The sequence below is a fragment of the Struthio camelus genome, chromosome 29, assembly GCF_040807025.1.
Source record: "Struthio camelus isolate bStrCam1 chromosome 29, bStrCam1.hap1, whole genome shotgun sequence".
Lineage (NCBI taxonomy): Eukaryota > Metazoa > Chordata > Aves > Struthioniformes > Struthionidae > Struthio > Struthio camelus.
Window position 1 is genome coordinate 665,681 of NC_090970.1, and position 16,378 is coordinate 682,058.

Here is a 16,378-nt window from a genome sequence, read left to right on the forward strand (position 1 = left end):
GGGAGCCGGTGCTCCCCCGGACGCCTGGGCCCCTCCCCCGGACGCCTGGGTCCCTCCCCCGGATGCCTGGGTCCCTCCCTGGACACCTGGGCTCCTTCCCCCGGACGCCTGGGCCCCTCACCCGGACACCTGGGCCCCTCCCCGGACACCTGGGCCCCTTCCCCGGACGCCTGGGTCCCTCCCCGGATGCCTGGGCCCCTCCCCGGACGCCTGGGCCCCTTCCCCGGACACCTGGGTCCCTCCCCGGACACCTGGGTCCCTTTCCCCGGACACCTGGGTCCCCTCACCCGGACGCCTGGGCCCCTTCCCCGGACGCCTGGGCCCTTCCCCGGACACCTGGGTCCCTTTCCCCGGACGCCTGGGCCCCTTTCCCGGACGCCTGGGCCCTTCCCCGGACACCTGGGTCCCTCCCCGGACACCTGGGTCCCTTTCCCGGACGCCTGGGCCCCTCCCGGGACGCCTGGGCCCCTCGCCCTCCCCCCAACTCATGAGCTCCACCCACATCACATGACTTTATTCCAGGACACGCCCATGCCGGCAGGGGCGGGGCCAGAGGGCAGGGGGCGGGCAGGAGCCGGCCGGGCGCCGTCCAATCAGGCGAGGGCGACCTCGACGCGGGGGAGGAGCTCGGCCAAGTGGGCGGCGGCCCCGGGGGCGGCGGCCAGCGGCGTCCCGGCCAATCCCAGGCGAGCCAGCCGGGGGCAGGCGGCCAACGGGGCCAGGGCGGGGGCGTGGCTTATGGCTGGGGTGGGCGGAGTCAAGGAAGCACTGGCCAAAGAGCCCCACCCACTCCACTGAGCCCCGCCCCTGCCCTTAGCCCCTCCCCCTTCCCCACCTCCAGGCCCCGCCCTCCCAGCCCCGCCCCCTCCCTTCCCGGCTCCGCCCCCTGGATACGGTTGCCGTCGAGCAGCAGCTCCTCGAGGCGGGGGAGGGGCGGGAGCCCGGCCAAGGTGGCGACTTCGTTGTGGGACAGATCCAGCACCTGGGGGAGGGGCGACCCCGGACGCCTGGGTCCCTCCCCGGACACCTGGGCCCCTCCCCGGACACCTGGGTCCCTCCCCGGACACCTGGGCCCCTCCCCGGACGCCTGGGCCCCTTCCCGGACGCCTGGGTCCCTTTCCCCGGACACCTGGGTCCCTTCCCCGGATGCCTGGGCCCCTCCCCGGACGCCTGGGCCCCTCCCCGGACACCTGGGTCCCTTCCCCGGATGCCTGGGCCCCTCCCCGGACGCCTGGGCCCCTTCCCCGGACGCCTGGGCCCCTTTCCCGGACACCTGGGCCCCTTCCCCGGACACCTGGGCCCCTGCCCGGACGCCTGGGCCCCTCCCCGGACGCCTGGGCCCCTCCCCCGGACGCCTGGGTCCCTCCCCGGAAGCCTGGGCCCCTCCCCCGGACGCCTGGGCCCCTCCCTGGACACCTGGGCCCCTGCCCGGACGCCTGGGCCCCTCCCCGGACGCCTGGGCCCCTCCCCCGGACGCCTGGGCCCCTTCCCCGGACGCCTGGGCCCCTTTCCCGGACACCTGGGTCCCTTCCCCGGACACCTGGGCCCCTGCCCCGGACGCCTGGGCCCCTTCCCCGGACGCCTGGGTCCCTTCCCTGGACGCCTGGGCCCCTCCCCTGGACGCCTGGGCCCCTTCCCCGGACGCCTGGGCCCCTTCCTGGATGCCTGGGCCCCTTCCCCCGGACGCCTGGGCCCCTTCCCCCGGACGCCTGGGCCCCTCCCTGGACGCCTGGGCCCCTTCCCGGACGCCTGGGCCCCTTCCCCCGGATGCCTGGGCCCCTCCCCGGATGCCTGGGCCCCTCCCCGGACGCCTGGGCCCCTCCCCGGACACCTGGGTCCCTTCCCCGGACACCTGGGCCCCTTCCCCGGACGCCTGGGCCCCCTCCCCGGACGCCTGGGCCCCTTACCCGAACGCCTGGGCCCCTTCCCGGACACCTGGGCCCCTTCCCCGGATGCCTGGGCCCCCTCCCCGGACGCCTGGGCCCCTTACCCGAACGCCTGGGCCCCTTCCCGGACACCTGGGCCCCTTCCCCGGACGCCTGGGCCCCCTCCCCGGACGCCTGGGCCCCTTCCCCCGGACACCTCGGTCCCTCCCCGGACACCTCGGTCCCTTCCCCGGACGCCTGGGCCCCTTCCCCGGACACCTGGGCCCCTCCCCCGGACACCTGGGCCCCCTTCCCCTGGACACCTGGGCCCCTCCCCGGACGCCTGGGCCCTTCCCGGACACCTGGGCCCCCGACCCGGACACCTGGGCCCCTCCCCCGGACGCCTGGGCCCCCTCCCCGGACACCTGGGCCCCTTCCCCGGACGCCTGGGCCCCCTCCCCAGACACCTGGGCCCCTTCCCGGACACCTCGGTCCCTCCCCGGACGCCTGGGCCCCTCCCCGGACACCTGGGCCCCTTCCCGGACGCCTGGGCCCCTCCCCCGGACACCTGGGCCCCTTCCTGGACGCCTGAGCCCCTTCCCCCGGACGCCTGGGCCCCTCCCCGGACGCCCGGGCCCCTTCCCCAGACACCTCAGTCCCTTCCCGGACGCCTGGGCCCCTCCCGGACACCTGGGCCCCTCCCCGGACGCCTGGGCCCCTCCCGGACGCCTGGGCCCCTCCCCGGACACCTGGGCCCCCTCCCCGGACGCCTGGGCCCCTCCTCGGACACCTGGGTCCCCTCCCCGGACACCTGGGCCCTTCGGGGTGTTCGCTCGGGTGTGTGGGCGGGGCCGGGGGCGGAGCCTCACCCGGAGGCGGCGCAGCCCCCCCAGCCCGGCCGGGGGCCCCCGCAGCCGGTTCCCCCCCAGCTCCAGCCGCGTCAGCAGCCCCAGACGCTCCAGCAGCGGCAGCGACGTCAGCTCCTGGGGGGCGGGGCTTCGTCCGAGAGGGGGCGGGGCCGAGACTGGCCACGCCCCCTCCCCTTCTGGCCGCTAAGCCACGCCCCCCCGGGGCTTTAAACCCTCCCCACCCAAGTAGAACCTCCCCAAGCCCCGCCCCCTCCCATAAGCCCCACCCCATCCCTCAAAGCCCCACCCTTCCGATAAGCCACGCCCCTTTCCCACAAGCCACGCCCCTTTCCCCATAAGCCACGCCCCTCCCACAACACCACGCCCCCCCAGGCAAACCAGCAGCAGCTCTGCCCCTACCGCCACCCCCATAGGCTCCGCCCCCAGCCTTAAGCCCCGCCCCCACTTACACAGCCCGCCAGGCGGAGGCGGGGCCCGGCCAGGGGGGGCGGAGCCTCCCGCCCTTCCTCCTCCTCCTCCTCCTCCTGCTGCAGCCGCAGGATCCCGGCGGCCGCCGCCGCCCGCGACCGCAGGTCCCGCACGAAGCCGCCCCGCAGCGGGTCCGCCTCCTGCCGGGGTGGGCGGGGCCTCCTCACCGCAGGCCACGCCCCCTCGCTTAAGCCCCGCCCCCCCGCACTCAGGTCCCACCCCCAACAGTCCATCCCCACCCCCTGCGCCCAGGCCCCACCCCCTTCTCAGTCCAGCTCCGCCCCCCCCGCGGTCAGGCCCCGCCCCACACCGCGGTCAGGCCCCGCCCCCCTCGCTCAGGCCCCGCCCCCACCAGCAGGGCCTGGAGGCAGCGTTGGCTCTCGGCCTCGTGGGCCGCCGGGTCCAGGCAGCAGAGCAGGAAACTCAGCGTCAGCAGCGAACCTGCGCGGAGGGGCCCAGGCGTCTGGGAGGGGCCCAGGCGTCCGGGGAAGGGGCCCAGGCGTCCGGGGAAGGGGCCCAGGCGTCCGGGGAAGGGGCCCACGTGTTCGGGAAAGGGGCCCAGGTGTCCGGGGAGGGGCCCAGGTGTCCGGGGACGGAGGGGCCCAGGCGTCCGGGGACGGAGGGGCCCAGGCGTCCGGGGAAGGGGCCCAGGTGTTGGGGAAAGGGGCCCAGGTGTGCGGGTCGGGGCCCAGGCGTCCGGGGAAGGGGCCCAGGCGTCCGGGTCAGGGGCCCAGGTGTCCGGGGGAGGGGGCCCAGGTGTCCGGGGAGGGGCCCAGGCGTCCGGGGCAGGGGCCCAGGTGTCCAGGGAGGGGCCCAGGCGTCCGGGTCAGGGGCCCAGGCGTCCGGGAAGGGGCCCAGGTGTCCGGGAAGGGGCCCAGGCGTCCGGGGAAGGGGCCCAGGCATCCGGGGAAGGGGCCCAGGCGTCCGGGAGGGGGGCCCAGGCGTCCGGGAGGGGGGCCCAGGCGTCCGGGGAGGGGCCTAGGCGTCCGGGGAGGGGCCCAGGCGTCCGGGGAAGGGGCCCAGGTGTCCGGGGGAAGGGGCCCAGGTGTCCGGGGAAGGGGCCCAGGTGTCCGGGGGGAGGGGCCCAGGTGTCCGGGGGGAGGGGCCCAGGTGTCCGGGAAGGGATCCAGGCGTCCGGGGAAGGGGCCCAGGCGTCCGGGACAGGGACCCAGGTGTCCGGGAAGGGGCCCAGGCGTCCGGGGAAGGGGCCCAGCTATCCAGGGAAGGGGCCCAGGTGTCCGGGGAAGGGGCCCAGGCGTCCGGGAGGGGGGCCCAGGCATCCGGGGAGGGGCCTAGGCGTCCGGGGAGGGGCCCAGGCGTCCGGGGAAGGGGCCCAGGCATCCGGGGGAAGGGGCCCAGGTGTCCGGGGGAAGGGGCCCAGGTGTCCGGGGTGGGGCCCAGGTGTCCGGGGGAAGGGGCCCAGGTGTCCGGGGAAGGGGCCCAGGTGTCCGGGGGGAGGGGCCCAGGTGTCCGGGAAGGGATCCAGGCGTCCGGGGGAGGGGCCCAGGCGTCCGGGGAGGGGCCCAGGCGTCCGGGGAAGGGGCCCAGGTGTCCGGGGAGGGGCCCAGGTGTCCGGGGGAAGGGGCCCAGGTGTCCGGGGAGGGACCCAGGCGTCCGGGGGAGGGGCCCAGGCGTCCGGGGAGGGGCCCAGGCGTCCGGGGAAGGGGCCCAGGTGTCCGGGGAGGGGCCCAGGTGTCCGGGGGAAGGGGCCCAGGTGTCCGGGGAGGGACCCAGGCGTCCGGCCTCACTCCGGCTCCGCGGCTCCAGCTCCAGCAGCTCCCGACACGTCTCCACTTGCTCCCGCAGCACGGCCGGGTCGGCCCCGCCCATTTCTGGCCTGGGGGGCGGGGCTTAGTGTCAGAGTGGGTGGAGCTCTTCTCTGGGGGTGTGGCTTATCTGAGGGGGTGTGGCTTGGATCACAGGGGCGTGGCTTTACAAAGGGGCGGGGCCTGTCAGTGCACCAAGACCTCTATAGGGGAACAGAGCCAGGCCAGGAGGGGGTGGGGCTTGCAGCAGGGGGGCGGAGCTCTGCACTTGGGGTGTGGTCAGGCCAAAGGGGGTGTGGCTTGGGGAGGGTCTTAAAGAGACGGCGTCATGCAATAGCACTGAGAATTTATAGGGGTGGGGGCTTGGTAGTGGGGGTGGGGCTTGTAAGGCAAGGGGTGGGGCTTGATGAGGAGGGGCGTGGCTTGCTGCAGAGGGGGCGGGGCTTACCAGAAGAGCTCCTGCGGCGCCACGGGTTCCCGGCTCCACGATTCGTCGCTGTCTGCGGGGGAAGGAGGCGGAGCTTGAGGCGGGCGGGGGGTGGGTGGGTGGAGCCCGCGGGGCCGGCAGGGGGCGGGGCCTCTCACCTGGCTCCAGGGTGACGTCACGGTGGGCGGGGCCCGGCCGCCAGGTGACCCGGAAGCGGCGCCGGGCCGAAGGCGGCTCCAGGGCGTCCGGGGGCAGGTCGCAGAGCTCGGGGCCGCCCGTCAAGGAACCCAGGCGGCCGGGAGGGGCCCAGGCGTCCGGGGACGCCCCCCACCCCCCCCACCCCCTCTGTCCCAGGGGAGGGGGCGTCCGGGGAGGGGGCCCAGGCGTCCGGGGAGGGGGCCCAGGTGTCCGGGGAGGGGCCCAGGTGTCCGGGGGAGGGGCCCAGGTGTCCGGGAGAAGGGCCCAGGCGTCCGGGGAGGGGGCCCAGGTGTCCGGGGAGGGGCCCAGGCGTCCGGGAAGGGGCCCAGGCGTCCGGGGAAGGGGCCCAGGTGTCCAGGGAAGGGGCCCAGGTGTCCGGGGAGGGGGCCCAGGCGTCCGGGGAGGGGGCCCAGGCGTCCGGGGAAGGGACCCAGGTGTCCGGGGAAGGGCCCAGGTGTCCAGGGCAGGGGCCCAGGCGTCCGGGGCGGATACCCAGACGTGGCCGGGCCGGGGCCGCCCCTCGGCCGAGCGCCAGCTCACGTCCGCAGGAGCCTCGTCCACCGTCAGCTCCAACTCGGGGCTCCCGGCGGTAACCTGCGAGGGCCCAGGCATCCGGGTGAGGGGCCCAGGCGTCCGGCCTAGAAAGGGGCCCAGGCGTCCAGGCCACTCACCATGACGGGGCGGGAGAAGGTGGCCGCCAGCGTCGCGTCCTCGCGGTTCACGTAGAGGCAGATGATGGCGGGGGGCGGCCGGGCTGCGGGGAAGGGGCCCAGGCGTCCGGGGAAGGGGCCCAGGCGTCCGGGGAGGGGACCCAGGTACCCAGCGGAAGGGTCCCCATCCCCCGCCAACGGACCCAGGCGTCCGGGTGGGCTCCCGACCCAACTGCCCCCCCGCACCCCCCGCCACCAGGGACCCAGGCGTCCGAGGGGCCCAGGCGTCCGGGCGTACCGCGGGACAACAGGCAGCGCAGGTACACCCAGGCGCTCTGGTCGTTGGGGTCGGTGAAGACGGCGTTGTGCACCAGCTCCAGCTCTGCGCGGGGAAGGGGCCCAGGCGTCCGGGAGAGGGGCCCAGGCATCCGGGAGAGGGACCCAGGCGTCCGGGGAAAGGGCCCAGGTGTACAGGGAAGGGGCCCAGGCGTCCGGGAGGAGGGGCCCAGGCATCCAGGGAAGGGGCCCAGGCGTCCGGGGAGGGACCCAGGCGTCCGGGAAAGGGGCCCAGGCGTCCGGGGAGGGACCCAGGTGTTCAGGGAGGGGACCCGGTGTCCGGGGGAGGGGCCCAGGCGTCCGGGAAGGGACCCAGGTGTCCGGGGAAGGGACCCAGGCGTCCGAGGGGCCCAGGCGTCCGGGAAGGGGGCCCAGGTGTCCGGGGAAGGGCCCAGGTGTCCAGGGGAGGGGCCCAGGCGTCCGGGAAGGGGGCCCAGGCGTCCGGGAAGGGGCCCAGGTGTCCGGGAAGGGGCCCCGGTGTCCGGGGAGGGGCCCAGGCGTCCAGGGAGGGACCCAGGTGTCCGGGGAAGGGACCCAGGCGTCCGGGGAGGGGCCCAGACGTCCGGGGGGAGGGGCCCAGGTGTCCGGGGGGAGGGGCCCAGGTGTCCGGGGAGGGGCCCAGGCGTCCGGGGAGGGACCCAGGTGTCCGGGGAAGGGACCCAGGCGTCCGGGGAGGGGCCCAGACGTCCGGGGAGGGGGCCCAGGTGTCCGGGGAGGGGCCCAGGCGTCCGGGGAGGGGCCCAGGCATCCGGGGAGGGGCCCAGGCGTCCGGGGGGGGCCCAGGTGTCCGGGGAGGGGCCCAGGCGTCCGGGGGAAGGGGCCCAGGTGTCCGGGGAAGGGGCCCAGGTGTCCGGGGAGGGGCCCAGGCGTCCGGGGAGGGGCCCAGGTGTCCGGGGAAGGGGCCCAGGCATCCGGGGAGGGGCCCAGGCGTCCGGGGAAGGGGCCCAGGCGTCCGGGGAAGGGGCCCAGGTGTCCGAGGAGGGGCCCAGGCGTCCGGGGAAGGACCCAGGTGTCCGGGGAAGGGGCCCAGGCGTCCGGGGAAGGGGCCCAGGCGTCCGGGGCAGGGGCCCAGGTGTCCGGGGAGGGACCGAGGTGTCCGGGGAGGGGCCCAGGCGTCCGGGGCAGGGGACCCAGGCGTCCGGGGAGGGACCCAGGTGTCCGGGGCAGGGACCCAGGCGTTCGGGGACGGGACCCAGGCGTCCGGGGAAGGGGCCCAGGCGTCCTGGGAGGGACCCAGGCGTCCGGGGAAGGGGCCCAGGCGTCCGGGGGAGGGACCCAGGCGTCCGGGGAAGGGACCCAGGCATCCTGGGCAGGGACCCAGGCGTCCGGGCCAGGCCTACGGAGCCGGCGGGCCCAGGCGTCCGGGCTCACCTTGGCGGAGCTGGGCGGGCGGCAGGGTGCCGGCGGGCCCAGGCGTCCGGGCGGCGCCCAGCAGGGCCCCCCGGTAGTGCCAGGCCGAGAAGTTGGAGAAGTCGCGGGCCAGCAGGGAGGCGGCGAAGGCCAGTTCGGCCTCGGTCCCCTCCGGCCCCGCCACCGCCCGCCGGTGCTCCCACGCGTGGACTGCGGCCCCGCACGCACCAGTAAGCACCAGTAGCAACCAGTACAAGCTGCTCCCGATCCCCAACCGCCCCCTGAGACCACCTGGATCCCCTCCCAGTATACCCCAGTAGCCCCCAGTGCCCACAAACCCCCTCCCACTACACCCCAGTAGCCCCCAGTGCCCACAAACCCCTCTCCCAGTATACCCCAGTAGCCCCCAGTGCCCACAAACCCCCTCCCACTATACCCCAGTAGCCCCAAACCCCCTCCCAGTAACCCCCAGCGTCCCCACATCCCATCCCAGTATACCCCAGTAGCCCCCAGTGCCCACAAAACCCCTCCCACTATACCCCAGTAGCCCCCAAACCCCATCCCAGTATACCCCAGTAGCCCCCAGTGCCCACAAACCCCCTCCCACTATACCCCAGTAGCCCCAAACCCCCTCCCAGTAACCCCCAGCGTCCCCACATCCCATCCCAGTATACCCCAGTAGCCCCCAGTGCCCACAAACCCCCTCCCACTACACCCCAGTAGCCCCCAAACCCCATCCCAGTATACCCCAGTAGCCCCCAGTGCCCACAAACCCCCTCCCACTACACCCCAGTAGCCCCCAAACCCCATCCCAGTATACCCCAGTAGCCCCCAGTGCCCACAAACCCCCTCCCACTATACCCCAGTAGCCCACAAACCCCATCCCAGTATACCCCAGTAGCCCCCAGTGCCCACAAACCCCCTCCCACTATACCCCAGTAGCCCACAAACCCCATCCCAGTAGCCCCCAGTGCCCACAAACCCCCTCCCACTATACCCCAGTAGCCCCCAGTGCCCACAAACCACCTCCCACTATACCCCAGTAGCCCCCAGTGCCCACAAACCTCTCTCCCAGTATACCCCAGTAGCCCCCAGTGCCCACAAACCTCCTCCCACTATACCCCAGTAGCCCCCAAACCCCATCCCAGTATACCCCAGTAGCCCCCAGTGCCCACAAAACCCCTCCCACTACACCCCAGTAGCCCCCAGTGCCCACAAACCCCCTCCCACTATACCCCAGTAGCCCCCAGTGCCCACAAACCCCCTCCCACTACACCCCAGTAGCCCCCAGTGCCCACAAACCCCCTCCCACTACACCCCAGTAGCCCACAAACCCCATCCCAGTATACCCCAGTAGCTCCAATTGCCCCCAAACCCCCTCCCAGCCCAAACCAGTCCAAACCAGTCCACCCCAGTCCAAACCAGTCCACCCCCAATCCCCACTAAACCCCCCAAAACCCCTCAAAATCCCCCCAAACCCCTTCAAACCCCTCCCAGCACCCCCCTGCCCCCTCCCACCCCAAACCAGTCCAAACCAGTCCACCCCAGTCCAAACCAGTCCACCCCCAATCCCCCCAAAACCCCCTCCCAACCCCCCAAAACCCCTCAAAATCCCCCCCAAACCCCTTCAAACCCCTCCCAGCACCCCCCCACCCCCTCCCACCCCAAACCAGTCCAAACCAGTACACCCCAGTCCACACCAGTCCACCCCCAATCCCCACAAAACCCCCTCCCAACCCCCCAAAACCCCCCCAAAACACCTCAAAATCCCCCCAAATCCCTCCCAGCACCCCCCCGCCCCCTCCCACCCCAAACCACTCCAAACCAGTACACCCCAGTCCAAACCAGTCCACCCCCAATCCCCACAAAACCCCCCCAAAACCCCTCAAAATCCCCCCAAACCCCTTCAAACCCCTCCCAGCACCGCCCCTACCCCCTCCCACCCCAAACCAGTCCAAACCAGTACACCCCAGTCCACACCAGTCCACCCCCAATCCCCACAAAACCCCCCTCACAACCCCCCAAAACCCCCCAAAACCCCTCAAAATCCCCCCTAAACCCCTTCAAACCCCTCCCAGCACCCCCTGCCCCCTCCCACCCCAAACCAGTCCAAACCAGTACACCCCAGTCCACACCAGTCCACCCCAATCCCCACAAAACCCCCTCACAACCCCCCCAAAACCCCTCAAAATCCCCCCCAAACCCCTCCCAGCACCCCCCAACCCCCTCCCACCCCAAACCAGTCCAAACCAGTCCACCCCAGTCCAAACCAGTCCACCCGCAATCCCCCCAAAACCCCCTCACAACCCCCCAAAACCCCCCCAAAACCCCTCAAAATCCCCCCAAACCCCTTCAAACCCCCCCCCAGCACCCCCCCCAACCCCCTCCCAGCCCAAACCAGTCCAAACCAGTACGCACAGTTGCGGGGGTCGGCGGCCAGCAGGCGGGCGCACAGGGCCCCCTCGCCCGCCGCCGCGCCCGCCGCCCGCCCCAGCACCCAGCCCCGGTGGTGCCAGGCCCCGTACGACTTGGCGTTCACCCCCAGGCAGCCCCCCACCAGCGCCAGCTCCGCCGCCGCCCTGCCGACGTCCCGCGCCCCCCCTATAGCGCCCCTATAGAGCCCCCGCGGGAGCCTATAGGGACCCCGCCGCCCCCCTACGGGGGCTCCTCCGCCCCTAAGTCGCCCCCTTCCACCCCCACATACCCCCCATCTCCCTCCCCCGGCTCCCCGGACCCTCTAGAGACCCTATAGAGATCCTATAGAGACCCTATAGAGACCCTATAGATACCCCATGCAACCCCACAGGGACCCCACTGCCACCCTATGGGGGCTCCTCCGCCCCTAAGTTGCCCCCCTCCACCCCCCCATACCCCCCATCTCCCTCCCCCGGCTCCCCAGACCCTATAGAGACCCTATAGAGATCCTATAGGACCCTATAGAGCCCCTATAGACACCCCATGCAACCCCACAGGGACCCCACTGCAACCCTACAAGGGCTCTTCCACTCCTAAATCGCCCCCCTCCACCCCCACATACCCCCCATCTCCCTCCCCCGGCTCCCCGGACCCTCTAGAGACCCTATAGAGATCCTATAGGACCCTATAGAGCCCCTATAGACACCCTATGCAACCCCACAAGGACCCCACCGCCACCCTACGGGGGCTCCGCCGCCCCTAAATCGCCCCCCTCCACCCCCACATACCCCCCATCTCCCTCCCCCGGCTCCCCGGACCCTCTAGAGACCCTATAGAGCCCCTATAGATACCCCATGCAAACCCACAGGGACTCCACTGCCGCCCTATGGGGGCTCCTCCGCCTCTAAATCGCCCCCCCCCACCCCCACATACCCCCCATCTCCTTCCCCCGGCTCCCCGGACCCTATAGAAATTCTCTGGGAGCCTATAGAGCCCCTATAGATACCCCATGCAACCCCACAGGGACCCCACCGCCACCCTACAAGGGCTCCGCCGCCCCTAAATCGCCCCCCTCCACACCCACATACCCCCCATCTCCCTCCCCTGGCTCCCCGGACCCTATAGAGACCCTATAGAGACCCTATAGAAACCCCATGCAACCCCACAGGGACCCCGCCGCCACCCTACAAGGGCTCCTCCGCCCCTAAATCGCCCCCCTCCACACCCACATACCCCCCATCTCCCTCCCCCGGCTCCCCGGACCCTCTAGAGACCCTATAGAGCCCCTATAGATACCCCATGCAACCCCACAGGGACCCCACTGCCACCCTACAAGGGCTCCTCCACTCCTAAATCGCCCCCCTCCACCCCCACATACCCCCCATCTCCCTCCCCCGGCTCCCCAGACCCTCTAGAGACCCTATAGAGACCCTATAGAGACCCCATGCAACCCCACAGGGACCCCACCGCCGCCCTACGGGGGCTCCGCCGCCCCTAAATCGCCCCCCTCCACCCCCACATACCCCCCATCTCCCTCCCCCGGCTCCCCGGACCCTATAGAGACCCTATAGAGCCCCTATAGAAACCCCATGCAACCCCACAGAGACCCCGCCGCCCCCCTACGGGGGCTCCTCCGCCCCTAAATCGCCCCCCTCCACCCCCACATACCCCCCATCTCCCTCCCCCGGCTCCCCGGACCCTCTAGAGACCCTATAGCGCCCCTATAGATACCCCATGCAACCCCACAGGGACCCCACCGCCACCCTACAAGGGCTCCTCCGCCCCTAAATCGCCCCCCTCCACCCCCATATACTCCCCATCTCCTTCCCCCGGCTCCCCGGACCCTATAGAAATTCTCTGGGACCCTATAGAGCCCCTATAGATACCCCATGCAACCCCACAGAGACCCCACTGCCACCCTATGGGGGCTCCTCCGCCCCTAAATCGCCCCCCTCCACCCCCACATACCCCCCATCTCCCTCCCCCGGCTCCCCGGACCCTACAGAGCCCCTATAGAAACCCCATGCAACCCCACAGGGACCCCGCCGCCGCCCTACGGGGGCTCCTCCGCCCCTAAATCGCCCCCCTCCACCCCCCCATACCCAATTCCTCCCTTTCCCCCCTCCTCCTCACCCAGAGGAACCCCCTAGAGCCCTATAGAGACCCTACGCACCACTGTAGGTAGCCCCCCCAGACCCCCTATAGCCCTTCTGTAGGGGCTCTGCGGCCTCCCCGACCCCCCCAGGTGCCCCCCAAACCCATCGCTGCCCCCCAACTCCCCCCTTCTCCCCCAGAGGGACCCCGTAGACCCCTAGAGGGACCCCCTGGACCCCTATAGGGACCCCCTGGACCCCTAGAGGGACCCCCCAGACACCCTATAGCCCTTCTATAGGGGCTCTGTGGCCTCCCAGACCCCCCCCCACCCTGGGCCCCATGTCCCCCCCGCCGGGGAGCGCGTGGAGGGCTGCCGCAGCCCCCCATAGGGGTCTATAGGGGGAAGTGGGGCGTCTATAGGGAAGCAGGGGGTGTGCTTAGGGGGAAGAGGGCTGTCTATAAGGGAAAGGGGTGCCTATATGGGACAAAGGGGTGTCTACAGGGTACGCGGGGGTGTCCATACGTGACAAGACGGTGTCTATATGGCACAGAGGGGGTGTCTATAGGGCAGAAGAAGGTGTCTATACAGAACAAGGGGGGTGTCTATAGGGAAAAGGGGCTGCCTATAGAAAACCAAGGGTTGTCTATAGGGGATACAGGGGTGTCTAGAAGGGGAAGGCGGTGCCTATAGGGTAAAGCGGGGTGTCTACAGGGGACGCGGGGGCGTCTATAGGAGAAGGGGGTGTCTGTATGGTACCAGGGGGTGTCTATAGGAGGAAGTGGGGTGTCCATAGGGGAAGGGGGGGTGTATAGGGGACGTGGGGGCGTGCATAAGGGAGGTTGGGGTGTCTATAGGGGAAGCGGGGGTGTCTATGGGGTACAGGAGGATGTGTATATGGTACAGGGGGGTGTGTATAGCGTATGGGGGGTGTGGATGGGGTACAGGGGGGTGTCTATAGGGTACAGGGGGGTGTCTATGGCGTACAGGGGGGTGTCTATAGGGGACAGGGGGGTGTGTACGGGGTACAGGGGGGTGTACGGGGTACAGGGGGGTGTCTATAGGGTACAGGGGGGTGTCTATGGCGTACAGGGGGGTGTCTATAGGGGACAGGGGGGTGTGTACGGGGGACAGGGGGGTGTACGGGGTACAGGGGGGTGTCTATAGGGTACAGGGGGGTGTCTATAGGGGACAGGGGGGTGTGTACGGGGGACAGGGGGGTGTATGGGGTACAGGGGGGTGTCTATAGGGTACGGGGGGTGTCTATGGTGTGTGGGTGTGGGGGGGTACGCACCAGCCGGGGGGGGGCCGGGCCAGGGCCTCGCGCCGCACGTTCCAGAGGGTGCCCACGTCCGGGTTGGCGGCCAGCACGGCCGCCGTCAGCGCCAGCGCCTCGCCGTCCAGCCGCCCCCGCCGCCGCTGCGGGGGCACCGGGGGGCACCGGGGTCAGGGGGCGCCCGGGGGGAGCGAGGGGTCGGGGGGGCGCGGGGGGAGGGCCAAGGCACAGGGGTCGCGGGGAGGGGCAAGGGGTCGCGGGGAGGGTCAAGGGTCGCGGGGAGGGTCATGAAGGGTCGAGGGTCATGAAGGGTCAAGGGGTCATGGGGAGGGTCACGAAGGGTCAAGGGGTCGCGGGGAGGGTCAGGGGTCACGGGGAGGGTCAAGGGGTCGCGGGGAGGGTCGCGAAGGGTCAAGGGGTCACAGGAAGGGTCATGAAGGGTCGAGGGTCATGAAGGGTCAAGGGGTCATGGGGAGGGTCAAGGGTCACAGGGAGGGTCGCGAAGGGTCAAGGGGTCGCGGGGAGGGTCAAGGGGTCACGGGGAGGGTCATGAAGGGTCAAGGGGTCGCGGGGAGGGTCAAGGGGTCATGGGGAGGGTCAAGGGGTCACGGGGAGGGTCATGAAGGGTCAAGGGGTCGTGGGGAGGGTCAAGGGGTCACGGGGAGGGTCAAGGGGTCACGGGGAGGGTCATGAAGGGTCAAGGGGTCACGGGGAGGGTCAAGGGTCACAGGGAGGGTCATGAAGGGTCAAGGGGTCGTGGGGAGGGTCAAGGGTCACAGGGAGGGTCGTGAAGGGTCAAGGGGTCGTGGGGAGGGTCAAGGGGTCGCGGGGAGGGTCACGAAAGGTCAAGGGTCACGGGGAGGGTCAAGGGTCACGGGGAGGGTCATGAAGGGTCAAGGGGTCGCGGGGAGGGTCAAGGGTCACGGGGAGGGTCATGAAGGGTCAAGGGGTCACGGGGAGGGTCAAGGGGTCGCGGGGAGGGTCATGAAGGGTCAAGGGGTCACAGGGAGGGTCAAGGGTCACAGGGAGGGTCATGAAGGGTCAAGGGGTCGCAGGGAGGGTCAAGGGTCGCGGGGAGGGTCATGCAGGGTCAAGGGGTCGTGGGGAGGGTCAAGGGGTCACGGGGAGGGTCACGAAGGGTCAAGGGTCACAGGGAGGGTCAAGGGTCACAGGGAGGGTCATGAAGGGTCAAGGGGTCGTGGGGAGGGTCAAGGGTCATGGGGAGGGTCACGAAAGGTCAAGGGTCACGGGGAGGGCGAAGGGTCAAGGGGTCGCGAAGGGTCGCGGGGTCGCGGGGTCACCTTCTCCAAGATGGCGGCCATGGCGGTGCGGTAGAGGCGGAGCTTCTCCTCGCGCTCGCGGCGGCGGGCGGCGGCCTGCGCCTCCGAGGGGCGGAGCTTGAGGCGGCCGTGCTGCAAGGCAGCGTGGGATACTGGGGGCGCTGGGGGGCGCTGGGGCATCATGGGATACTGGGGGGAACTGGGGGATACTGGGGGGCACTGGGGCATCATGGGATACTGGGGGGAACTGGGCGATACTGGGGGGCACTGGGGGGAACTGGGGGATAGTGGGGGATACTGGGGGGCACTAGGGCATCATGGGATACTGGGGGGCACTGGGCGATACTGGGGGGCACTGGGGCATCATGGGATACTGGGGGGAACTGGGGGATACTGGGGGGCACTGGGGGGAACTGGGGGGCACTGGGCGATACTGGGGGGCACTGGGGCATCATGGGATACTGGGGGGCACTGGGCGATACTGGGGGGCACTGGGGCATCATGGGATACTGGGGGGAACTGGGGGATACTGGGGGGCACTGGGGGGAACTGGGGGGCACTGGGCGATACTGGGGGGCACTGGGGCATCATGGGATACTGGGGGGAACTGGGGGATACTGGGGGGCACTGGGGGGAACTGGGGGATACTGGGGGGCACTGGGAGATACTGGGGGGCACTGGGGCATCATGGGATACTGGGGGGCACTGGGCGATACTGGGGGGCACTGGGGGATACTGGGGGATAGTGGGGGATACTGGGGGGCACTAGGGCATCATGGGATTCTGGGGGGGGCCGAAGGGCCCCAGGGCATTGTGGGATGCCGGGGGTCTGCAGCGGAGCCCCAGAGCATCACGGGACAGTGTGGGGGGGGTCACGGCGGGGGGGGGGGAGGGGGGAACTAGCGCCCGCCGCGGGGGACGGTGGGATCGGGGAGGTCTCACCATGGCGGCTCGCCGGGGGGGTCCAGCACCTGCGGGGGACAGAGAGTGAGCGGGGCCCAGGCGTCCGGCTCGGGCAGGAGGGGCCCAGGCGTCCGGGTTTTGGGGGGGGGGGGGGAGAGCCAAGCCGAGACCATAGAGACGGGGGTCCTCCCGCCGGCACAGAGCGGCCCTGCTTAAGGCCTCCCCCCCCTTCCCACTTCCGCCTTAAAGGAGAAACGGGGATAAATAATGAACGAAGGGAAATAACGGCGCTTTACCGGAGCCGGACACCTGGGTCCCTGGCGGGGCGGGGCGGCGCGGGGGATGATGGGATAGAGGCGGGGCCTAGCGGAGGGGGGCGGGGACGGCGCGCGGCACGCCGGGATACACCGAGGCGGCTCTACGGAAGCCGCCAGCGGCCGCCAAGCCCTATTTCCGCCTCCTCCGCGCGGGGCACGCCGGGAT

General features: G+C 71.4%; 1 protein-coding gene across 2 annotated transcripts; it reads right to left on the bottom strand.

Annotated features, from left to right (window-relative positions):
- Positions 1-483: 483 nt before the first annotated feature.
- RABGGTA (Rab geranylgeranyltransferase subunit alpha) lies at positions 484-16,269 on the bottom strand. Of its 2 annotated transcripts, none has more exons than XM_068921666.1 (17): positions 16,192-16,269; positions 15,935-15,963; positions 15,014-15,124; positions 13,731-13,855; positions 10,348-10,508; positions 7,951-8,139; positions 6,542-6,625; positions 6,265-6,347; positions 6,086-6,187; positions 5,554-5,659; positions 5,417-5,468; positions 4,951-5,039; positions 3,555-3,643; positions 3,184-3,342; positions 2,735-2,848; positions 895-982; positions 484-742 (listed from the first exon to the last, which is right to left on the bottom strand). In XM_068921666.1, the coding sequence occupies exons 2-17, from the start codon at positions 15,935-15,937 to the stop codon at positions 594-596; spliced, it is 1,704 nt and encodes a 567-aa protein (XP_068777767.1). In that variant the 5' UTR covers positions 15,938-15,963; positions 16,192-16,269; the 3' UTR covers positions 484-593. The 2 variants fall into 2 exon arrangements, with proteins under 2 accessions (XP_068777767.1, XP_068777768.1); XM_068921667.1 differs by lacking the exon at positions 16,192-16,269 and adding an exon at positions 16,066-16,163.
- Positions 16,270-16,378: the final 109 nt, after the last annotated feature.